The sequence below is a fragment of the Lathyrus oleraceus genome, chromosome 3 (genome assembly GCF_024323335.1).
Source record: "Lathyrus oleraceus cultivar Zhongwan6 chromosome 3, CAAS_Psat_ZW6_1.0, whole genome shotgun sequence".
Classification (NCBI taxonomy): Eukaryota; Viridiplantae; Streptophyta; class Magnoliopsida; order Fabales; family Fabaceae; genus Lathyrus; species Lathyrus oleraceus.
The window spans coordinates 308,795,220-308,820,552 of NC_066581.1; the positions used below are offsets into that span (position 1 = coordinate 308,795,220).

Below are 25,333 nucleotides of genomic sequence, written 5' to 3' on the forward strand. Positions count from 1 at the left end.
GTATGCTATTTAAAGAGAACATGTTAAACACTTAACGTTGAAGGTGCGTCTGTTAGGGTGTATTTTAAGGGTTTAGTGAGTGAAGAGACTGTGAGAGGTGAGAAGGTTTTGTTGGCTGGGATTGGTGTTGCGGTTTGTGATTTGACTGATAATTTGATTTTTGAAGTTTCTAAATCTGTGGTTGGGAATGGAACTAGTAAAATTGTTGTGGAGCTTAAGGCTTTGATTGAAGCTTTCAATGCTGTTATTGCTTTGGATTTGACGCGTGTTAGTTATTATGGTGATTACTATCCACTTTTCCAATTTTTAAGTGGAAAATGGCCTGCGAAATAGCCGAAGATTGCTATGCTAGTTAATCAGGTGAATCTGCTCCAAAGAAAATTTGAATACTGCAGTCCAAGGCTTGTGGCAAGACATGATCTGAAATTTGCATTAAAGTTTGCAAGAGATGCAATTGTTTCTCAGTCCAATAGGCCTGCTGAATCTAGCAGTGTAAACAGTCTGAATGAAACTTGTGTCATTTGTTTGGAGGATACTGATCGTAGTCAAATATTTTCAGTTGATGCATGTCAGCACATGTATTGCTTTTCTTGCATGAAGCAACAAGTGGAGGTGAAGTTGCTTCATGGAATGGTGCCAAAATGCCCTCACGAGGGATGCAAGAATGAACTTCTAATTGACAGTTGCCGGAAATTCTTGACTTCTAAATTAATTGAAACCTGCAACAAACAACAAAGTTAGCAGCAGGCACAATGTTCACAAGCTGACTTTAATTTGAAACCAATAGCATGGAAGTTCATTAATATTCCAATTAAATTAACCTTCAGTTCCAATCTTGACAGTATGTTAGCAGTAGCTTATCATCCCTCTTCTGCAACTCAACCATTCTGCAATGCAAGGATTCACCTACCAAACTGTGAACCATAAGCCAACCTCAGCATATTCGACCCACAAGTCACCGAAGACCAAATCCAGAGGGATCTGTCAATGAACAAATTTGATTGGGACCATCCACTCCACTTGTAACCAATTTTCACTGCGGTAAAAGAAAAACAGCAAGGCAGTTAAATTCCAGAAAAATCCCAAAATGGAATAGAGATAAAATTCAAAGAGAAAGTATGAGTCCATATTACCGTTTCTAGTCTAGCATCAAACAGGCAATTTGATTCTGAGAACACCCAAAGTGGTTTGCAGAATTACTCTTCTGGAACACAAAAGACGCCCCTTTGAAACCCTAATCAGCAGAGCAATAAAAGGAGAGGAGGAATCAGTGAAGAAAACGAAAAAAAATCGGAGGCGGACCAAACCCACCAAATCAAAACCCTAAATCCCAAATCAAAAAAATAGTATTGGAAAGGAGGAAAAAGACTCGAGCTCACCTGATTCATTGTCGTTGCCAAAGGTGAGATTCCCGCTTGATGTCTCTTTGAAACCGCGGATTTGTGCTTGTCTTTTGTTTAGCGTTGTTGAGCATCTGAGTTTGATTGGGAACGGGATTGAGAGCGCGATCGAGAGAGAGACTTTGAGAGTAAACGTGAGGTCGCGTTTGAGTGAGATGTGGGTGATTGGGAACGAGATTGAGAGATACGATTGAGAGAGAGGTTTGGTGTGAGTGAGTTTGCGAGAGAGAGTCTCGTCTGAGGGAGAGTGGCTGAGTGAGCTTTGTTGAGAATGAGTGAGAGGGATTCGTGAGATTGAGGACAATGAATAGTCTATCTCCCCATTTTCCATTTATTTATTTTCTTCTTTTTTTTAAAACAGAATAAGTTTTTTTGAAACCTTTAATTTAAATTTTGTTTAAACTTCCTAAATTTTAGTTAGTAAATGTTTACACATTTTCAATGCATATTCTGTTGAAGAACCCAACAGCCAGGCGACTGGGTTTTAATTTTTGGTTCCCCATCATTTATTAGGATAGTCCAACAAATTCCTTTTTTTATTAGTTTCTTTATTTTAATTCCTTTTTTAATTTATCTTAGTTTATATATTTAAAGTAGCATCAAAATAATAAATAACCATGAGTGGTCTAGTGGAGAAGGGTAGTATCATAGTCTTGAGTGGGGTGGGTTCAATATTCATGTGTAGCATTTTTTTAGTATTTTATTTCTTTTAACATTTTTTTTGTTATGTTTATGCTTTATTATTTTCATAGTTTCATTATCATAACATAGATTTGTTGTCTTTTAATTTCATCATTCATTCAAAACCATTTTTAAACTATAAAAATCATATTTTTCTCGATTTAATATCGAGCCCATTTTTCCACACCCTTGTAAGTCGATTGCTTTTTAAGCATCGCCATCAACCTCACATAGCTTACTCTTGGGCTTTCTTACAATGAGCCGGTTCTCTTGCACTTACACTCATATTTCGAGTCATTTTGTTGTTTGGGCCCGATTTAATTATTTCATGATTTTTGACAACCCTCATTCATAACAAATGTATCCCTCTCCCATGAAATGTATAATATTTATTCTTTCATTCTTTATTCATCTGTTAATACAAGAATTAAAATGAACATTCGATAACCATTTCAAAGCAAGATCAAAACCTCGATCTAACGTCGAGTAATTATTTTTCAAAACCTAACAGAACCATCACGTATTCATCCACCCTTTTGTAAGTCGATTGCTTTATGCATCGCCATCAACCTTGTAAGTCGATTGCTTCATGCATCGCCATCTACCCTTATCCCTAACACTTCTCCTTTCTCCACTCGTCAATTCTTGTTCCGATTAGGTAGCACCCATTAGATAGAACCCTTTGTATGATAACATAGGTAAGATTCCCATATCCTTTTGTATGATGACATAGGTAGGATTCCCTTATTCTTTTGCATGCTAACATTAGGTAGATATTCCCATTTGTAAATCCTAACACTTAAATACATATTGCACGACAACTCTAGGGCAGAACTTCCCCCTTTCTTTTAGACCTTTCTGAGCGTCTCCGATCTTGTGGCATGTAGTCCGTCCTATTGCAAAGAGGTAACTGCCTAAGACTCGATTCAGCGAGTTGCGACACCTACTGCTAGGACGTGAACACATCGCCCACTCTCCTTTGACACAACTGGTGTCCTCCTTTGTAAGTCCATGTTCAGATGGCAAGCCCTATGTAGCCGAACTACGGCAACTCTGATTCTCATGTTCAGATGAGATACGTAGGCACAAGATGCGACGTCTTGCCGAGTTAGACTGACAACTAACAACTAATCTTTGTTTGTTTTCGCCCTCGTTGCGATCGAGACTTTCCCTTTCTCTTGCCCTAGTTGCAATCGAGACTTTTGTTCCCGTTAGTTAGCCGAACTACATTATGCTCTGATTCTCATTCCAGATGAGATATGTAGGCATAAGACGCGATGTCTTGGCGAGCACACATCTCTTTCACCCATAGGTAGCCGAGCTACGAAGACTCTGATTCTCATATTCAGATGAGATATGTATGCAATGGATGCGATATCTGTGCGAGTCATTTTTCTCTTGACCCTTTTAGTAAATAGTACATTAGATAAACACACACCCTTTAGACAAGAACAACAAGAGTGGATCCCGTAGAGTACTACGGATGCGTAGGGGTGCTAATACCTTCCCTTCGCATAATCGACTCCCGAACCCAAGATTTGGTTGCGAGACCTTGTCTTTTCCTTTCCTCTCTTCAGGTTTACTTAGAGCGTTTCCTTTCCCTCCTTTGGGATAAATAACGCACGGTGGTGACTCTTCTGTCATTTTCTTTCGCCGGTTTTTTTTTGCACCTCTGTATTTTTCAGGTTGCGACAGCTGGCGACTCTGCTGGGGATCGAACCCAGAGTCTCTGGTTTCCCTAAGCGAGTCCCTCCTAGCTTTTGTAGATTTCTTGTTTGTTGGGTGTTTATGCTTTTGTACAGTCGTTTACTTTCCGCATTTACCTGCTTTATCTTATTACATTCATGTACATATGTTTGTTGTATCTGTGGGTTCTGTGGGTTGTTTGTTTGTTGGGGTGGGATGTTTTATGAGAGATAAGCCCACTACCCAGGCTTGAGCGTACATATAGGTTTTAGAGTGGATAGTCATGAGGCTTGCGTGGCATGTTGCTGCGTTAAGTCGTTCATGAAGACCCACACCCAGACGAGGTTTCTTTGGATATGTTTTGTCCTATGGGTGTTCCATAACGACAAACGTTCCTTTAGAAATCGTCGACTCTGGTGACCATTTCCCGAGAACTCAGTCGAGGCCTCTCCTCCGAGACGCGTTTATGTTAGCTCTGGTGGGCGCATTCTCGCTGCTCAATCCGAAGACCCCGAGACTGAGAACTTGCTTTAGGATATCCTGTTGAGGGGAGTCAGCAGAGGTCTTCTATCCCGTAATAATGTCAAACCTTCAGTGGTAAACGTATTATTCTCGACTGAAGGGGCTAAAGCTGACAAACTTCTGTTCTTAGAACCTACCAGTGAGGGGCGGGCTAAATTCAGGGAACCTTAACCTCCAACCAACCCGGTTTTCTGGGGAAGAGTTTTGATCTTGTATTACATTCCTCAGTGGGTTTCTTTTCAGACAGTGCAACCCGACAGATGTTCAAGCAGATACAGCAGTCCTGATTCCCATGTCAATGCATTGCATCACATCATTTTGCATTCATATCATTTAACACATGTTTATCCATTTCTAAGGGGTTTACATCTTCTTCTTGATTCCGGTCGGGGTTTTATGGTTCTCCAGAGATGGATATTGGCAGAAAGAGACACGTCGCTTACAAGTTTCCAGTGGTTTGTTTGGAGCCTATTCAACAGTTGATGAAGTTAATGGATTCCGATTCTCTAGAAGGATTCCGAAAGGATTACGGTTTGATTCTAAGTTTCGTCACGGTTCTTTCCAAGGATCAACATGATGCTCTATTCACACTGTTGCAGTTCTATGACCCTCCATTAAGGTGTTTCACATTCCCGGATTATATTTTGGTCCCTAATTTGGAGGAGATTGCCAGTTTTCTCAGAGTTCCTATCAAGTCACAGTTGTTATTCTACAGTTCTGAGCTTCTTCCCGATCTCAGCATGGTTGCTTCGGCCACATATTTGGGGAAATCAGTCTTGAAGGCTAATATGTGTCAGAAGGGAGGAGTCAGTGGTTTTCATTTAAGTTTCTTACTGGGAGAAGCAAAGAAGAAGCTTGAAGATGGTGACCAGAGGGGTTTCAATGCTGTGTAGGCTCTTTGTGTGTATGGGGTTGTCCTGTTCCCTAATGTTGCAAAATTTGTGGACATAGACGTCGTACGCCTCTTTGTATTGGGTAATCCGGTGCCGACCTTGTTGGGAGATTTCTTTCATTCAGTGCATCACAGGAATGAGAATAGAAGGGGAGGATTGGTGAATTGTTATGCACCCTTGTTTCATAAGTGGTTCAGTTCTCACCTACCCAAGTCAGGAGCGTTCGTTGATGTCGAGGACTCGTTGAGTTGGTCGAAGAGATTGATGGGGTTGAGAGCTGAAGATATTTCTTGGTTGTCTGACCGGAGCTTGCTTCGGGCGGATATTATTCATAGTTGTGGGAACTTCCCAAATGTACCGTTGGTAGGAAGAAGAGGAGGAATCAACTATAATCCTTCTCTAGCGGTTAGACAGTTTGGATATGCTTTAAGAACTCCGCCTTTGGAAAAGGACGTGGAAGAATCACTGTTTTTCCATTCTTCGCCTGATTTGACTGTATCCCGTAAGGTAGCAGAGGCCTGGCTCAAGGTGATCAAGAGAGGAAGAACTGTGCTTGGAAAAGGAGATTGTAGAACTTACCCTCAGTATGGAGAGTGGCTTCAAGGAAGAGTCGAAGAGTTGGGTCTGCCATTTCCTATAGAAGAACCTTTGTATCCACCTATTCCTGCGCAGTCAACAATGGTGAGCCGAGAGGAGTATGACAAATTGAAGAAAGCCATGGAGGAGCTTCAAATTGAAAACTCGGAGTTAAGTGTGAAGTTGCAAGACTATATGCATCAATTCCATGAGGCAGAATATCAGAAGGGGGAAGCCGTCAGATTGCAAGGGGAAGTAGAAAGGAAATTAGCTGTGGAGGTGGACTTCTTCAGGAAGACAGACAAGGCCTTGGGATCATCCAGTTCTGAGTTGAAGCGAGTCAAGCAACAATTAATGGATGCTCATGGTAAATTGGCAGGGTGGCAAGAGCGATGGGATGCATTTTCAACTTCTCTGAAGGAAAAGAAGGAGGAGATGGTGACCGAACTGACTGGTCAGATGGAGAAATTGAAGACTTTGCTGAAGGAGAAGAACAATGAGCTTCTGTGCGGCCGTTCTACCAATGGTTACATCACCGATCAACTCAATGAGGCTCGAGGACAGATTGAAGAACTTAAGGTGTTGGCAGGTTTGAAGAAATCCAGACTTGAAGAGGTATTCAGAGAAGATGATGGGAATTACTACAGAGAGCACATCAACGAGTTGAATGGAGTTATTCACCAAAGGAATCTGCTTATCCGGCGTTTGATAGAATTCCCAGATCATCCTGACACGATAGCATTGCTGGCTGAAGTGAGGAGCAGTCCTCATGGTTTGTACACAGGAGGCTGAGTCCTGATTATTGCTCCTCCTTTTACTTATTGCTTTGTTGTTGTGTGGTGATGATCCACAGGCTTGTTGTGGACATCCTCTTTTGATGTACTTTCGGCTAAGGCTCCTTTCCTTGAACTTGTTTGTATGATGGTTTCCCTTTATTGCATATTGATCTCCGAAGTTTATCCATGACTCAGTCTTCTTGCGCTATTCACCTGATGTGAGACTGGAATCAAGGGGGTAGAATACCTTTTGGATTTGATAAACATGTCATTGCATTTACATATTCATTTTCATATCTTGCATAACAGGTACCGCTGCGGTGTTCTCATATTATTTGGTGTTCCACTAGCAGGATAGCTGATTCAGGAATTCACCAGTACGGTACCCGCAGAAACCAGCAGAAAGCTATGGAGGGTCTACCAGCAGAACTTGCTGAGGTGAGGGTCCGCATGAACCAATTCATGGATGTGGTTCAGGGAGTAGCTCAAGGACAGCAGGAGATTAGACAAATGATACAAAGGAATCCCGCAACTACTCAACCAGAGGTCGTGACTGATCCTCCAATTGCAGAGGTTAATGGATCGGGGCCTGTCCCGATCCCACATAACAACCACGATCAACAACCCATTCACGATGATCAAGATGATCAGTTCTTGTTACCAGAAGACTTTGGTTTGGGCCATGGCATGGATCCCATGTTCAGGAGATTAGAGGAGAGGCTGAAGGCGGTGGAAGGACAAAACCCTCTGGGGGTAGATGTTTCTGACTTGGGATTGGTCCCAGGCGTGAGGGTCCCACCAAAGTTCAAAGTCCCAATCTTTGACAAGTACAATGGTAGCTCTTGCCCGAAGACCCATGTGCAAGCTTACTTCCGAAAGATGGTTGCATACTCTAATGACGAGAAGCTACTTATGTACTTCTTCCAGGACAGCCTAGCTGGGGCATCCCTGGAATGGTACATGAGGTTAGATAGAGCCCACATCCGTTACTGGAGGGATTTGGCGGAAGCTTTTGTGAAGCAATACCAGTATAATGCAAACATGGCCCCGGACAGAACTCAACTCCAGAATCTGTCTCTAAAAAGCAATGAGTGCTTCAGGGAATACGCTCAACGCTGGAGGGAGACAACATCCCGTGTTCAACCTCCCATGTTGGAAAAGGAGATGGCCAACATGTTCATGAATACGCTGCCCGGACCTTACCTGGAGCGTCTGGTGGGGTGCAATTCCTCCAACTTCGCCGATGTGGTCTCTACCGGAGAGAGGGTGGAGAATTACCTGAAGATCTACAAGAGCCACAATGGAGGTGGATCTTCGTCAGGAGTAAAGAAGCCATTTATGGGAGGACAGAAGCAGAGGGAAGGGGGCGTGAATTCCGTGTCTTCATATCAAAATGGGAATAACCAAGGGAATCACTTTCAAAACTATCATCAGCGACCGTTTGTTGCAGTTGTGACTATTCCGGCTGCAGCACCACTACAACAACAACAACCACAACGTCAGCAAACTCAGTATCAACAACAACAACAACCAGGTAACAGACCCGCCTATCAGCAGAGGCAGAGGATGATGGACCGGCGTTTCGACACTCTTCCAATGTCGTACGCTCAGCTGCTTACAAGTCTTCAACAACTACAACTTGTGCAGCTACGCACTCTGGCTCCTCCGGTAGGTAGACTTCCGGTGGGTTACGATGCCAATGTTAGGTGTAGTTTCCACTTTGGGGCACCTGGCCACAATATTGAGAACTGCAAAGCTTTTAAGCACGTAGTTCAGGACCTCATAGACTCAAAGGCTATCAACCTTGCACCGGCTCCTAATGTCGTCAACAATCCCATGCCACAGCATGGTGGTGCAAACGTGAATATGCTGGAAGAAGAAGCCAAATCCGTTAAGGATGTGTTGAAGTTGAAGACTCCGTTGTTGGAAATTAAGGAATGCTTGCTGAAGGCCGATGTTTTCCCCGGTTGCGGGAAAGGTTGTTTGGATTGTGCTATATAGGGCAAGGGTTGCTTGAAGCTGCAGCAGGGTATCCAGGTCTTGCTTGACAATGGTATCCTCCAAGTTGAAGACTTGTCTGTCAAAGAGTTTGCTGAAGGGGTAACTGAAGAGGTGTTTGAAAATGCTGTTGAAGAATTCACAGATGTTGTTCCTGCTGATTGTGTATTTCCCATTGATGTATTTAATTTTTCAAATGTTGTTGCTGACATACCAAACAATGTGTCTGATTTTGATGTAACTGAACTTGATTCCGATGTTCCGGATGTTTTTGTTTCAATGAATGAGATTCCTGAGTATGACTATGATGTCGCTACTATCACCATCTTTTACCCGACTAATCAGATCAGTGTGCCAGAAGCACAACCAGTGCCACCAGTGCGACCGACCGCTATGACAATCACAACCCCTGGTCCTTTACCTTTCACAAGCGATAGGGCCATTCCTTGGCATTATGGGGGAAGTGTATACACACACGATCATGGGGTGGAACGACCTTTGAAGGTAGAAGAGGGTCAAAAATCTGAACTTGAAGTTGAAGGTCCCGTAGTGGACAATGTTGGGGGTATCGGGCGATTCACCAGAAGTGGTAGACTGTTCTCACCACCGGTTACCCAAGCTGATAATGTTGATGCTGCGGCGAAAGCCAAAGGCAAGCAAGTTGTGAGTGAGGGTACGTCTGCACCCCAGGCTGGTTCTGAGCCCACTTTTGCGAAGGATGTGGACGAGCTTCTGAGAATCATAAAGAAAAGCGACTACAAGGTAGTCGATCAGTTGATTCAGACGCCGTCTAAGATATCCATTCTCTCACTCCTATTGTGTTCAGAGGCACACAGGGAGGCACTTCTGAAGGTCCTTAATGCTGCATATGTGCCTCAGGAGATCTCAGTAAACCAACTTGAAGGGATCATTGCAAATGTTCATGCAAGCAACGGGCTGGGTTTTACTGATTCTGACTTAACACCAGCTGGACGCAACCATAACAAAGCTTTGCATATCTCAATGGAATGTAAAGACACCGTGTTATCTCATGTTCTGGTGGATACATGTTCCTCTCTCAATGTGCTACCCAAGAGAGCCCAGTCAAGGTTAGAAGTAGAAGGTTTGATCTTGAAACCTTCCGATCTCATGGTGAGAGCCTTCGATGGTTCTAAGAGGTCGGTGTTTGGAGAGGTAGAATTGCAAATTCAGATTGGATCACAAACCTTCAACACCGTATTCTATGTGATGGATATCAGTCCCTCGTACAGTTGCCTTTTGGGTCGTCCTTGGATCCACAATGCTGGGGCAGTCTCCTCAACACTGCATCAGAAGATCAAGTTCCCAGTCAATGGAAGAATTGTCACCGTCTGTGGTGAGGAGGACATACTGGTAAGTAACCTGTCTACCTTCAAGTACGTAGAGGTAGAAGGTGAAATTCATGAGACTCTCTGTCAGGCCTTTGAGTCAGTTCAGATCAAGGATGCAGCTCCGGTGGAAGGGGTTAAAGCAGGAGCCCCTATCTCATCTTTCAAGCAGGCGCAAGCCTTGGTGGATTCAGGTATTGCTCCCGGTTGGGGACGTCTGTTGGAGTTACCAATGAAAGACGACAAGTTCGGGATTGGGTACCAGCCAGCTTTGACATCTACGACTTCAGCACCTCAGACTCATCAGGGGCCGATTACCTTCTCCAGCGCTGGTATCATTCAGTATGGCCAGATCTCTGCGATCAACGATGAAAATGGAGATAGTGATTGCGACATCGACAACTGGGTGCGTCCGAGGATCCCTGGTGAAGTCATCAACAATTGGTCTTCCGAGGAAATTGTCCAAGTCACTCTTCTAGAGGAGTAATTTTTCTTTGTTTATTCATGCATGTCCAAGGCTTACGTTCCGCCCAGGGCGTAATGACTCATTGTAGGGCTCATCTATGTGAATACCTGCATTGTTTATCATAAATGAAGGACGTCTTTTGCATTCAAAATCTTGTTCACTGTTTTTCTATTTTTTGCAGTTTTCAAAATTTCAAAAGAATAAAAATATTTGGCAATGTTTTGTTTAGTTTTCACTCACTGTTCACACTCATAAGCACATACCATCACTCATGCAGATGCACATCACCGGATCCTATTGATAACAGTTCTGCTATGGCTTGCTTCGACTTTGAAAATCCAATCTTCCAAGCTAAAGAAGAGGGTGATGAAGACTGTGAACTCCCTGAAGAACTTGCCAGGCTGTTAAAGCAAGAGGAAAGGGTCATTCAACCGCATCAAGAGTCTACTGAAGTGATTAATCTTGGCACCGAGGACGCCAAGAGAGAAATCAAGATAGGGGTTGCTTTGGAAGACGATGTAAAGAAGGGGTTGATTGAACTGTTGCAAGAGTATGTTGACGTCTTCGCTTGGTCTTATCAGGATATGCCAGGGCTTGACACAGACATTGTGGTACACCGTTTACCTCTCAAAGAGGGTTGTCCTCCGGTCAAGCAGAAGCTCAGAAGAACAAGACCAGAGATGGCTGTCAAGATAAAAGAAGAAGTGCAAAAACAGTTGGATGCAGGGTTTCTAGCGGTTACCAATTATCCGCCATGGGTCGCAAACATCGTTCTAGTACCTAAGAAGGATGGAAAGGTACGGATGTGTGTCGACTACCGGGATCTGAACAGAGCTAGCCCTAAAGATGATTTCCCATTACCTCACATCTACGTTTTGGTGGATAACACAGCTCAGTTCCCGGTATTCTCCTTCATGGATGGCTTTTCTAGCTATAACCAAATCAAGATGGCACCAGAAGACATGGAGAAGACAACTTTCATAACCCCATGGGGCACCTTCTGCTATAAGGTGATGCCGTTTGGTCTGAAAAACGCTGGGGCAACATATCAACGAGCTATAGTGACTCTGTTCCATGATATGATTCATCATGAAATCGAGGTTTATGTGGATGATATGATTGCCAAATCTCAGACAGAAGAAGAACCTCTGGTGAATCTGCAGAAACTGTTTGAACGGTTAAGGAAATTCAAGTTGAGGCTTAATCCGAACAAGTGCACTTTTGGGGTGAGATCTGGAAAATTGTTGGGTTTTATTGTTAGCGGAAAAGGGATTGAGGTGGATCCTGATAAAGTGAAAGCAATACAGGAAATGCCTGAGCCAAGAACGGAGAAGCAAGTCCGTGGCTTCTTAGGGAGGTTGAACTACATTGCAAGGTTAATCTCTCACCTAACAGCCACATGTGAGCCAATTTTCAAATTACTGAGGAAAGATCAGGCTATCAGGTGGAATGACGATTGTCAAAGGGCTTTTGAAAAGATAAAAGAGTATTTGCAGAATCCCCCTATCCTCATGCCTCCAGTCCCAGGGAGGCCGCTGATTATGTACCTGACAGTACTCGACAATTCTATGGGTTGTGTTCTCGGTCAACACGACGAGACAGGTAGGAAAGAACATGCCATCTACTACTTGAGTAAGAAGTTCACAGATTGCGAGTCGAGATACTCAATGCTTGAGAAGACATGTTGTGCACTTGCATGGGCTGCTAAGCGATTGAGACAATACATGCTGTCTCACACAACCTTACTAATCTCCAAGATGGATCTAGTCAAATACATATTCGAGAAGCCAGCTCTCACCGGAAGGGTGGCTCGTTGGCAAATGGTACTGACAGAGTACGACATCCAGTATACATCTCAGAAAGCCATCAAAGGGAGTATTTTGTCAGACTATCTTGCTCAGCAACGGATTGATGATTATGAGCCAATGAAGTTTGATTTTCCAGATGAAGACATCATGTTCCTCAAGATGAAAGACTGCGAAGAGCCAGTTGTTGAGGAGGGACCTGATACAGACGAAAAGTGGACTTTGTTGTTTGATGGGGCCGTCAATGCCAGAGGAAGTGGAATTGATGCTGTCATTACCACTCCGAAAGGTGCCCACATGCCTTTCACCGCTCGTCTGACCTTCGAGTGCACCAATAATGAAGCTGAGTACGAGGCCTGTATCTTGGGTATTGAGCAAGCATTTGATTTGAGAATCAAGACTCTGGACATCTTCGGAGATTCAGCTCTAGTGATCAATCAAGTGAATGGTGATTGGAATACTCTCCAGCCCACTCTGGTCCCCTACAGAGATTACACGAGAAGACTGTTGACTTTCTTCACAACAATAAAGCTGTATCATATACCTCGTGATGAGAACCAGATGGCAGATGCTCTTGCTACTCTATCCTCCATGATCAAGGTGGTTCGGTGGAACCATGCTCCTAGGATCGATGTTATGCGCCTTGATAGGGCCACGTATGTGTTTGCCGCTGAACTAATAGTCGATGACAAGCCCTGGTATCACGATATCAAGTGCTTTCTGAAGAATCAAGAGTACCCAGCAGGGGCATCCAACAATGACAGAAAAACTTTGAGAAGATTGGCAGGCAGTTTCTTCTTGAACAAAGACGATGTGCTGTATAAGAGGAACTTCTACATGGTTTTTCTCAGATGCGTGGATACACACGAGGCGGACATGTTAATAAAGGAAGTTCATGAAGGTTCCTTCGGTACTCATGTCGGCGGACATGCAATGGCTAAGAAATTGTTGAGGGCGGGTTATTATTGGATGACCATGGAATCAGATTGTTTCAAGTATGCTCGGAAGTGTCATAAATACCAGATTTATGCTGACAAGGTGCATGTACCGCCGAATCCTCTGAATGTGATGTCTTCGCCGTGGCCGTTTGCTATGTGGGGCATTGACATGATTGGAAAGATTGAGCCGACTGCTTCCAATGGGCATCGCTCCATCCTTGTTGCCATCGACTATTTCACCAAGTGGGTCGAAGCAGCGTCGTTCGCGAATGTCACCAGACATGTGGTTGCCCGTTTCATCAAGAAAGAAATCATTTGTCGCTATGGGATTCCCGAAAGAATCATTACTGATAATGGTTCCAATCTCAATAACAAAATGATGAGGGAGTTGTGTCAGAACTTCAACATTCAGCATCACAATTCTTCCCCCTATCGTCCTAAGATGAACGGTGCTGTTGAGGCAGCAAATAAGAACATAAAGAAGATTGTGCAGAAGATGGTCGTCACGTACAGAGATTGGCACGAGATGCTACCCTTCGCCTTGCATGGGTACCGCACTTCAGTACGTACGTCGACCGGGGCGACCCCTTACTCCCTGGTGTATGGTATGGAAGCAGTCCTACCTGCTGAAGTGGAGATTCCTTCTCTAAGAGTCCTGTTGGATGTCAAGCTAGATGAAGCTGAATGGATTCAGACAAGGTTCAATGAGTTGAGTCTTATCGAAGAGAAGTGAATGGCAGCCATTTGTCATGGGTAGTTGTATCAGAGTCGGATGAAGAGAGCCTTTGACCAGAAAGTGCGCCCTCGATGTTTCCAAGTCGGAGATTTGGTGTTGAAAAGGATCCTTCCTCCTCAGACGGATCACAGGGGCAAGTGGACTCCTAACTATGAGGGACCGTATATCGTCACCAAGGTTTTCGATGGTGGGGCCTTAATGCTTGCAACGATGGATGGTGAAGACTTCACTTCCCCGGTAAACTCAGACGCAGTTAAAAAATATTTCGCATAAAATAGACCCGCTGGACGGTAAAAAGAACAGTCCAGGCAAAAATGGGCATCCCGACGAACCAAGAAAATGAAAAGGTTCGGGCAAAAATTAGGGATTTAAAAATGAAAAGATCGTACACCCGGTAAGTTGAAAACCTGAAAAGGCAACTTAGGCAAGAATGGGTATCCCGGTGGATTGAAACCCCGAAAGGGCGATCCAGGCAAAAGTTAGGGATTAAGCGAATGACTGTGTTCTGAGTAGTTCTGAATCTCATCTCATGTCGATAACTGGAAACTGTCCAATCACCTTTTCAGAAGGCTGATCATCTGGAGGATCTTGAAGACGGTCAAGTCATAGCAGAATTGGAACCCAATAGAAATCCATTTCACATTGCCATTAGATTAATTCTTGTTTTGCGATTACCTCTTTCCAGGGATTGCTTCCTGATGTAAATGCCTATTCAGAGGCCATTCAATCAATAAAGTCATGTTACTCAGTATATCTCCGTTTTCATTTTCATTTTACTGTTTTGTTTGCGAAAATGACGTCCGAATTTTTGATAAACATTGCATCATGACACATAAGGGCTTTACAGGTATATGCTTAATAAACATTTAAAGTTGATGTGAATTTTAAGTGCTTTGGATCATCTATTCAGAACAGATACCCTCGGGGCATTTCCTAAGCATGTGTGTCAGACTATACACTCCCCAGCGGAGTTGACAATACCATACTGTATCTTCCTAGCAGAAGCAGCTGCTCCTCAGAGTTCGATTGCCAGATTGATAATCCCAATGCCAGATCCATGTTTTCTTTCCTGGAAGCATAACCTCGGTACCGTACCGGTGTTTTCTCCCCCCTGCTGAGTCATCTCTCGTAGATTATGGTTGCCAGAATCACTATCGCTTCCCCCAACAACAGGTTTGCAGCGCCGTTCTCTCCCCAGTCAGAGTCTCGGTATCTCGTCATTGCCAGAACACCGCGTGACCGGTCATTTCCCCACATGGTTCATTATGCTGTGCATCTCCAACAGTAGTGCCAGGGTCCAGAAGATTGTGATCATTTCCCCAACAGGATTCCTTGCTTCAGCTTGGCATTTTCCCCAGCATTTCGCATCCCTGCATGTAGAATCATATTGCATCCTCCCAAATCGCGTAGCATTTCCATCTTCATGGAGCATTACGCCATTGCAAAATTCACACATACGCATGTAAGCATAAAACATTCTCGGTATCCCAAGTGATAAGCCAGAGGTTTGTTTCCAGTGCTCAGACTGAAAGTTTGTTCATGACTTATTATCCCCAGCATGGGTCGTTGGCCCACGTGCCGCCTCAATTATTATTGTTCCCTATTTCTGCCGATGCTGACAGGCATGAAGTTTCCGGTATCCAGACCGAAGTGGCATTCAGGCCAGTTTTTTCCGATATTCAGATCGAAGAAGTTTCCGACATTCAGGTCGATGCAACTTGTGGCATTCAGGCCAGTTTCCAGTATCTAGACCGAAGTGGCATTTAGGCCAATTTCCGATTTTCAGATCGAAGAAGTTTCCGACGATCAAGTCGAAGTACTTGTGGCATTCAGGCCAGTTTTCCGATATTCAGATCGAAGAAGTTTCCGACATTCAGGTTGATGCAACTTGTGGCATTCAGGCCAGTTTCCGGTATCCAGACCGAAGTGGCATTCAGGCCAGTTTTTCCGATATTCAGATCGAAGAAGTTTCCGACAATCAGGTCGATGCAACTTGTGGCATTCAGGCCAGTTTTCTGATTTCCAGATCGAAGCGGTGTTCAGACCAGATTTCCGGTATCCAGACCGAAGTGGCATTCAGGCCAGTTTCCGACATTCAGGTCGATACAACTTGTGGCATTTAGGCCAGTTTCCGGTATCCAGACCGAAGTGGCATTCAGGCCAGTTTCTGATTTTCAGATCGAAGAAGTTTCTGACATTCAGGTTGATGCAACTTGTGGCATTCATGCCAGTTTTCCGATTTCCAGATCGAAGTGGTGTTCAGACCAGATTTCCGGTGATCAGACCAACATTGATACTCTCATATTCCGATGCTTAGTGTTCAGACTAATATGCGGCGTTCAGGCCATGGGTATTCCTGTGTTACCATTTATTTTGGTATCCAGATCAACTTTCTGTTTCGGTACTCAGGCCGATTTTCACCGTACCAGACAAATTCTTCTTTTGAGATTGCTTCTTTGCCGATTCTGACAGGCATTGTTAATTATTTCATAGGGATTCAGGATCAAAATCCGGGTCTTCTTAGTATTTAACCATCTCCCACTATGATCATATGAGAAACGTCCTGCTTCATACTCTCTAGTTGAAGACGCTTAAATAGGAGCAACTGTCATACCCCGATTTTGGTCCTGAATTTTTTTTCCATTTACTCATTTATTTTTCTTTTCTCCTCATGACCATTTCATTTGGTCACGAGTCTACCCACTGACTGGTTCGTTTAGACTTATCATCACCTGCTATTCCATGAATCTATGGGCCTCGCCATGTTGTCTAGAGATGGAGTGATTATTTTCCCTTGGTCAAGCAAGACATGGGACCTTTGATCATGTGAAAAAATCAATTATTGCTTGGGTGTAATAACCAGTCCAGCTGCACTGAGAAGCTTACACCTAGAAGCGTATGATGGGTCAAGTTGTGTAAAAGGGTGTGTGGCAATATGTTTTACACATCTTTGAGTTTCTTTGCTTTGGTTAAGAACAGAGTAAGAGGCTTCGTGACTGCATTTGGGAGATGATCGACTTAATGGAACGGAACATAATGGAGTAAAGTCTCTTGAGACTTTTGTTCAATTGGTTTTTATTTAGTTTAACTTTAAGATTCAATGTTGTTGTTACCAGCATTGTTGGTGCAAGATCACTTTTGTGTTATAGTGAGTAGAAATCCCAATATACATTATTTCAATGTCTATTGAATTAATGGCATTGTTGTATGCTATTTAAAGAGAATATGTTAAACACTTAACGTTGAAGGTGCGTCTGTTAGGGTGTATTTTAAGGGTTTAGTGAGTGAAGAGACTGTGAGAGGTGAGAAGGTTTTGTTGGCTGGGATTGGTGTTGCGGTTTGTGATTTGACTGATAATTTGATTTTTGAAGTTTCTAAATCTGTGGTTGGGAATGGAACTAGTAAAATTGTTGTGGAGCTTAAGGCTTTGATTGAAGCTTTCAATGCTGTTATTGCTTTGGATTTGACGCGTGTTAGTTATTATGGTGATTACTATCCACTTTTCCAATTTTTAAGTGGAATATGGCCTGCGAAACAGCCGAAGATTGGTATGCTAGTTAATCAGGTGAATCTGCTCCAAAGAAAATTTGAATACTGCAGTCCAAGGCTTGTGGCAAGACATGATCTGAAATTTGCATTAAAGCTTGCAAGAGATGCAATTGTTTCTCAGTCCAATAGGCCTGCTGAATCTAGCAGTGTAAACAGTCTGAATGAAACTTGTGTCATTTGTTTGGAGGATACTGATCATAGTCAAATATTTTCAGTTGATGCATGTCAGCACATGTATTGCTTTTCTTGCATGAAGCAACAAGTGGAGGTGAAGTTGCTTCATGGAATGGTGCCAAAATGCCCTCACGAGGGATGCAAGAATGAACTTCTAATTGACAGTTGCCGGAAATTCTTGACTTCTAAATTAATTGAAACCTGCAACAAACAACAAAGTTAGCAGCAGGCACAATGTTCACAAGCTGACTTCAATTTGAAACCAATAGCATGGAAGTTCATTAATATTCCAATTAAATTAACCTTCAGTTCCAATCTTGACAGTATGTTAGCAATAACTTATCATCCCTCTTCTGCAACTCAACCATTCTGCAATGCAAGGATTCACCTACCAAACTGTGAACCATAAGCCAACCTCAGCATATTCGACCCACAAGTCACCGAAGACCAAATCCAGAGGGATCTGTCAATGAACAAATTTGATTGGGACCATCCACTCCACTTGTAACCAATTTTCACTGCGGTAAAAGAAAAACAGCAAGGCAGTTAAATTCCAGAAAAATCCCAAAATGGAATAGAGATAAAATTCAAAGAGAAAGTATGAGTCCATATTACCGTTTCTAGTCTAGCATCAAATAGGCAATTTGATTCTGAGAACACCCAAAGTGGTTTGCAGAATTACTCTTCTGGAACACAAAAGACGCCCCTTTGAAACCCTAATCAGCAGAGCAATAAAAGGAGAGGAGGAATCAGTGAAGAAAACGAAAAAAAATCGGAGGCGGACCAAACCCACCAAATCAAAACCCTAAATCCCAAATCAAAAAAACAGTATTGGAAAGGATGAAAAAGACTCGAGCTCACCTGATTCATTGTCGTTGCCAAAGGTGAGATTCCCGCTTGATGTCTCTTTGAAACCGCGGATTTGTGCTTGTCTTTTGTTTAGCGTTGTTGAGCATCTGAGTTTGATTGGGAACGGGATTCAGAGCGCGATCGAGAGAGAGACTTGAGAGTAAACGTGAGGTCGCGTTTGAGTGAGATGTTGGTGATTGGGAACGAGATTGAGAGAGATACGATTGAGAGAGAGGTTTGGTGTGAGTGAGATTGCGAGAGAGAGTCTCGTCTGAGGGAGAGTGGCTGAGTGAGCTTTGTTGAGAATGAGTGAGAGGGATTCGTGAGAGGGATTCGTGAGATTGAGGACAATGAATAGTATATCTCCCCATTTTCCATTTATTTATTTTCTTCTTTTTTTTAAAACAAACAGAATAAGTTTTTTTGAAACCTTTAATTTAAATTTTGTTTAAACTTCCTAAATTTTAGTTAGTAAATGTTTACACATTTTCAATGCATATTCTGTTGAAGAACCCAACAGCCAGGCGGCTGGGTTTTAATTTTTGGTTCCCCATCATTTATTAGGATAGTCCAATAGATTCCTTTTTTTATTAGTTTCTTTATTTTAATTCCTTTTTTAATTTATCTTAGTTTATATATTTAAAGTAGCATCAAAATAATAAATAACCATGAGTGGTCTGGTGGAGAAGGGTAGTATCATAGTCTTGAGTGGGGTGGGTTCAATACTCATGTGTAGCATTTTTTTAGTATTTTATTTCTTTTAACATTTTTTTTGTTATGTTTATGCTTTATTATTTTCATAGTTTCATTATCATAACATAGATTTGTTGTCTTTTAATTTCATCATTCATTCAAAATCATTTTTAAACTATAAAAATCATATTTTTCTCGATTTAATATCGAGCCCATTTTTCCACACCCTTGTAAGTCGATTGCTTTTTAAGCATCGCCATCAACCTCACATAGCTTACTCTTGGGCTTTCTTACAATGAGTCGGTTCTCTTGCACTTACACTCATATTTCGAGTCAATTTGTTGTTTGGGCCCGATTTAATTATTTCATGATTTTTGACAACCCCCATTCATAACAAATGTATCCCACTCCCATGAAATGTATAATATTTATTCTTTCATTCTTTATTCATCTGTTAATACAAGAATTAAAATGAACATTCGATAACCATTTCAAAGCAAGATCAAAACCTCGATCCAACGTCGAGTAATTATTTTTCAAAACCTAACAGAACCAGCACGTATTCATCCACCCTTTTGTAAGTCGATTGCTTTATGCATCGCCATCAACCTTGTAAGTCGATTGCTTCATGCATCGCCATCTACCCTTATCCCTAACACTTCTCCTTGCTCCACTCGTCAATTCTTGTTCCGATTAGGTAGCACCCATTAGATAGAACCCTTTGTATGATAACATAGGTAAGATTCCCATATCCTTTTGTATGATGACATAGGTAGGATTCCCTTATTCTTTTGCATGCTAACATTAGATAGATATTCCCATTTGTAAATCCTAACACTTAAATACATATTGCACGACAACTCTAAGGCAGAACTTCCCCCTTTCTTTTAGACCTTCACTACGCCAAAAATGACTTTTAACAGCGCATCTTAGACAGCGCTTTTAAAAGAAAGCGCTGTCTAAGGTTAAAATTAAAATAAAACACGGAAAATGTTCCAAAAAAATAATGAAAGCGTTCTCTAAGGGGGGGTCTTAGACAACGCTTTCTAAAAGCGCTGTCTAAGACCCCCCCTTAGACAGCGCTTTTAGAAAGCGCTTTTAAATATAGACCTTAGTCAGCGCTTTTGATAAAGCGCTGTCTAAAGTCTTTAAATTAAAAAAAAAATGTAGACCTTAGTCAGCGCTTCTATTTTCGTTCTCAGTCTAAGGCATGGAATTGGTAGGGTTTGTCACGATGGCGGAAGAACCACAATACGCCCTAAAACGCAAATACGAAGACCAACCCACCGCCACTGACATTCAACTCGAAGTCGCAAACGCTAAACAGAAAGCTCAAGAAGCCGCCGCTCGGCTCCTCAGTGTCACCGGCGGCGCTCCTCCACTTTCCTTCGATCCTAAACGTTCCAAGTCCGATAATGGTGCTCCTCAATCTGGCTTCGATTCTTACGATTTGAAGCCGCAATATTCAGCTGGTTCTTATGGTGGTTCTAGTAAGAAGATTGAGATACCTAATGGTAGGGTTGGGGTTCTTATTGGGAAAGGAGGTGAGACTATTAAGTATCTTCAGTTGCAGTCTGGGGCTAAGATTCAGGTTACTCGTGATATGGATGCGGATCCTAATTCTACTACGAGGATGGTTGAGCTTATGGGTACTTCTGATGCTGTTGCTTCTGCTGAGAAACTTATCAATGAAGTCCTTGCTGAGGTTTGTTTTAAATTTTCTCTAATTATGTTGTGGAATCACTGTAACTTTGGCCTGTTAGTGAAATATCACTGGTTAGAGTTGTTTTCAACTGATTTTGTAAATGCAATGTGAAATGTTTAATGATAAATTTGCTTAAATTATATTGGAATTAGTGCGCTCTGTATCCTGCCAGGGAAAATTCACTGATAAGAGTGGTTTTGAATTGACTTTCTATTTGTAATATGGTGTGTTTTCTGGTTAATTTGCTCTAGTGAGGTTTGAATGACTGCAACTGTAACCTGCTAGTGAAATATTGCTGACAGTATTTGTTTTGAACTGATTTTGTAACTTTAGTATGATTGTTTTGTGCTGAATTTGTTAAAATGATCTTCAAAGTCGAATGGCCTTAACTGTAACCTGTTAGTGAAGCGTCATTGACGATGGTTGTTTTCTACTGATTTTTAACTGTAATAATCTGGGGGAAATGTAACCATTAACATCACTGATAAGAGTTGCTTCTTTACTAGGCTGAAGCCGGGGCTTCTGCCGGTGGTGGTACTAGACGGATGGCTGCACAATCTGGGGGTGATGAATTTTCGATGCAAATCCCAAACAATAAGGTGTGCAAAGTTGCCCGAAATATGTACACCCATGTACTTTCTACAGTGTTTTGTTTATAGTTGATTTGGTTTCTTAAGTCGGCCTTATAATTGGTAAAGGAGGAGAAACAATTAAGAGTATGCAAGCTTCTACTGGAGCACGGATTCAGGTTATCTCTTGTTCTTTGTTTTCTCTGCTTCTTTTGTTATATATTTTCAAAATCATAATTATGTTTGAAGTTGGATGGTGTTAAGGTTAACAGCTGACTGCCCAAACTCTCATGTCTCAAGACTTGGATTTTCCATTGTTAGTAACTTTTGACAACTAATGCCTTATAATTGAACAGATTACTTTTAATGTTAAACACCAATTGCGAATGGAAGATCGAATTTGGATCCAACTCCAATCCGGCTCAGAATTCCGGTGCGGTGGATTTTCAGAGAATCGCAGGTATTAGCTTCTCTTCCTCTTGTTGTGTCACTCGTTATGTATCTTATTCTTCTCAACTGTGATTGCGATTCTTCTTCTTCTTCAACTCTTCTGAACTGTGTTATGGAATTGCAGAGTCATCACTGCGGTGGTTACGTGGCGAAGTGGTCACGCAAGAGGGAAGTGAAGTGAGCTTCTCAGAGATGAACTGTGAAGAATGAGCTCTAATCTTTGAGCAAAAAGCAACCGATTCTGAATATGAGGGTAGAGAGCTTGAGAGTGAAGAGTGAAGATTGAAGGTGAGGAATGAAAAAACTAGAAAAGCTTCTGATTGCACTGTTATATACATGGTATTCTCAACCAAATCGGGCAACGGATCGGGCAGGTTAGTTATGTTAGGGCAGGTTTTTAGGATTTTTGTTAAAACTCTGTTAGTTGCAAGTTAATTTTATATGTGAATTGATTTTCTATTAATTATTTCCATCAGTTAAAATAGTTGTATTGCTTGCAGGGATAAGTCAAAATTGGACCTTAGCTTGCAGTTCAGCTGGATTTGCACGTTACTTCTATGAAGGTTTGTTGTGGTTGGAAGTTCTGCTGTTAAAATGTTAGTTTGTTTTGTTAGTTACAAGTCTGTCAAATCAATTTAAAATTAGTTAGGTTAAGTTAGAGAACTAGTTAGTCATGGTTATTATGAAATTAGAAAAAAAAAACTTAACTGTTAGTCAAAGTCCTGCTGTTAGTTATTTCCCATTTTTTGACTCTGTTAGTTTTATTTATAATCGATTGCTTTGAAATTATGTTACTACAAAAGGTTAGATTGATGTTAGTAAATCTGTTAGCAAGTTGATGGTGAGATCTGTCATGGCCTATTAGTATCAGAAACATTATTAGTGAAGGCCAAGACCATGACCAAACACTTGCCTGATTATTTGATGTAGAACTTACTTGCTGAAACTTTCCGCTATGCTAATGATTGTCTTGGTGCATGACTTGTCATTGGGCATGAGCGTCGGGAGCTGTTACCGCAGCAAGTTGTATCAGTTAAGTTGTTATGACTAATTTTGGGAATCTGCTAACGACTCGTTTTAGACAGCACTAGCTAGTGTGTTTTGAGTTGCTCACTTGCCAACAACTTAATAATTGTAATGGATTTGAAGTTAATTGAAAATTTTGCCACCGATACTTAGTAAAACTCGATTAAAATGTCGTTTACGATGGTTATAACATACTGCTATGTTGTTAAAAAGCTGTTTGAATGGTTTGAATTGTGAGTTGTTTAGAAAACCATGTTAATAACTTGAAGTAGGGTTAGTGACGGTATTACATGATTATGTTAGATTCAGTTATATTGGTTAATGTTAACTTACAACATTCGTTCTGTTGTGATAATTATGCAGGATGTACTACCTTGGTTTCGAACTGATTTCAGAATTTGCATCTGTACCGAATTGGGGTGGGCTGCCACGGTTAATTCTTGCACTTTTGGTAATTTTTTATTAGCGAGTTTCAATGATGTCTATGTGTAATTATTAGGATTTAATTAAGGGTTTACTTATTTTCCTGTGGAATGCTAACTGTGGCGTTGTTATGTATGTTCTAAAACTTTTGATTTGTGCCGTTTCTGACTTGTGGAAAATTCATGGATGAATATATGACAATTCTACTTCATGAATGAATGAAGAATTTCTTCTGTGAAACTGGAATTTTGTGAATGAGTGAATCTTTAAAAATTGGAATGGATGAAGAAAATTGCTTTTGTGAAACTGGAATTTCGTTTATATATCCTTCAAAATCTGTTACAATGCTCATGAAATTAATGCTAAACTTATATGAAATGCAATGGTTAGTTACAAATCAAAATGTTAGTTTCAATTTGGACTTGAGTGGATGTGTAACTTAATTTGGCTTTGTTTTGTTATATTGGTTAGTTTTGTGAATTATGAATATAATGTTATCGTGGACTTGTATAATGGTATGTTGTTATGACAATTGGTCTATTCCGTTTCTGGTATGAATTAAGAACTTCTGTTATAGTTTACAGGGTGGTATGAACTTTTGTCCTGGCCTTTTCTGTTAGTTGCAATTCCGAAAGTGGTTTTTAAACTGTTATTGAAACATGCAGGTTGATATTCATTCTGAACCTGTTTATTACACACTTATGCATGCTATGCTTGGATTACGGAAAGCCCACATCCTGTTGAAAGGGGCAACAGTAGTATATAGCAAAAATAAAGATACGAAGAAGTTGTTTTTTATACCGTTTAATACCGGGTTAGCATTTCATTCTAAATTCATCTATTATAATTATTTTCCAAGTTACCATCTAACATTTGCCTAATCATTACAGTGGACATTGGTTGTTGCTCGCAATCAATCCTATCCGAGAAATTGTGTATTATCTTGACTCGTTAGGAAATGATTGGACAACATACCCGGATATGAAGGTCCTAATTGACACGTAAGTGAGAATGTTCAAAATTTTTCTTAGTTTATGTGAATTGTTCTAATTGCTTCATTTTTATTTTATTAGCGTCCTACAAGCTTTTCGGGCCCAACGAGATATCCAAACCTCAAGGAGGGGCGCCAACTCCATTACATGGATTAAAGTGGCGGTATATTTTTAATTACCACATTTTTTATTATATTAGTGATGACACTTGATAAAACTTAGGATTTATAATCCATATTTTTTTTTCATATGTAGTGTCCTCAACAACGTAATCAAATAGATTGCGGGTATTTCATGTTGAGGTTTATGCGAGATACTCTTGCTTTGGGCCGATTAAAGATTCCCACCGATGTATGTATTTCTAACTTATGAGTTATTTTTATATTTACACATATCTCATATAATTAAATAGTTGGAATTAATTCAAAATATGTTATATTATTATGTAGTACTTTGATGAATTCAAGTGTGCATTTTATACAAAGGATCAAGTGGACGAAATCAAAGAGGAGTGGTGTCAATTCATGATAAAGCTCAATGTTTGTTCATAAATTTCTGTAATTAATGTGTACATTTGTAGTATATGTTATGACTTGTAAATGTGTACATAAATTTGTATATATTTTGATACATTTAAGGCAAAATTGGTTTGAATTGGTATATATATATATTTGTTAGCCAAAAATTGGTAGAAAAAAGGCCAAAATGGCATATATAAAATGTGATAATTGTCTGTCAAAATCTGGTTGAAAACAGGTAGAAATTCTGGTTTATAAACCTGGAAAAAATGTGGTTTAAAACAAAAGCTTCAAAACTTTTCGTATACCTTAGACAGCGCTTTTGTAAAAAGCGCTGTCTAAGGGGGGGGGGGGGGCTTAGACAGCGCTTTTTGAAAAGCGCTGTCTTAGGTATACCTAAAAAAATTAAAATAGGAGGGTCTTAGAAAGCGCTTTTGGCCAAAGCGCTGTCTAAGGGGGTGGGGCTTAGACAGCGCTTTTCAAGAGCGCTGTCTAAGGTATACCTAAAAAATTTAAAATAAGAGGGTCTTATAAAGCGCTTTTGGCCAAAGCGCTGTCTAAG

General features: G+C 41.2%; 2 protein-coding genes and 1 pseudogene across 2 annotated transcripts; all 3 read left to right on the plus strand.

Moving 5' to 3' along the window:
• Positions 1-33: 33 nt before the first annotated feature.
• On the plus strand, positions 34-741 carry LOC127131012 (E3 ubiquitin-protein ligase RSL1-like; annotated as a pseudogene).
• Positions 742-17,061: 16,320 nt separating this feature from the next.
• Positions 17,062-17,769, plus strand: LOC127131013 (E3 ubiquitin-protein ligase RSL1-like; the record flags this gene model as incomplete). The annotated part of the gene is made up of 1 exon (XM_051059958.1): positions 17,062-17,769. A coding segment is annotated over one exon (708 nt), but the record flags the coding sequence as incomplete, so codon positions are not given.
• Positions 17,770-20,314: 2,545 nt separating this feature from the next.
• Positions 20,315-21,467, plus strand: LOC127127316 (uncharacterized). Its single transcript, XM_051056467.1, has 2 exons — positions 20,315-20,793; positions 21,300-21,467. The coding sequence occupies exons 1-2, from the start codon at positions 20,323-20,325 to the stop codon at positions 21,450-21,452; spliced, it is 624 nt and encodes a 207-aa protein (XP_050912424.1). The 5' UTR covers positions 20,315-20,322; the 3' UTR covers positions 21,453-21,467.
• The last annotated feature ends 3,866 nt before the right edge of the window (positions 21,468-25,333 follow it).

What these genes read in the sequence shown, in the direction of transcription:
- LOC127127316 (XM_051056467.1), top strand. Translation starts at nt 20,323, where the DNA reads ATGGCGGAAGAACCACAATACGCCCTAAAACGCAAATACGAAGACCAA. An exon ending in TCAATGAAGTCCTTGCTGAG is followed by an intron (nt 20,794 to 21,299) that starts GTTTGTTTTAAA and finishes CTTCTTTACTAG; the next exon opens with GCTGAAGCCGGGGCTTCTGC.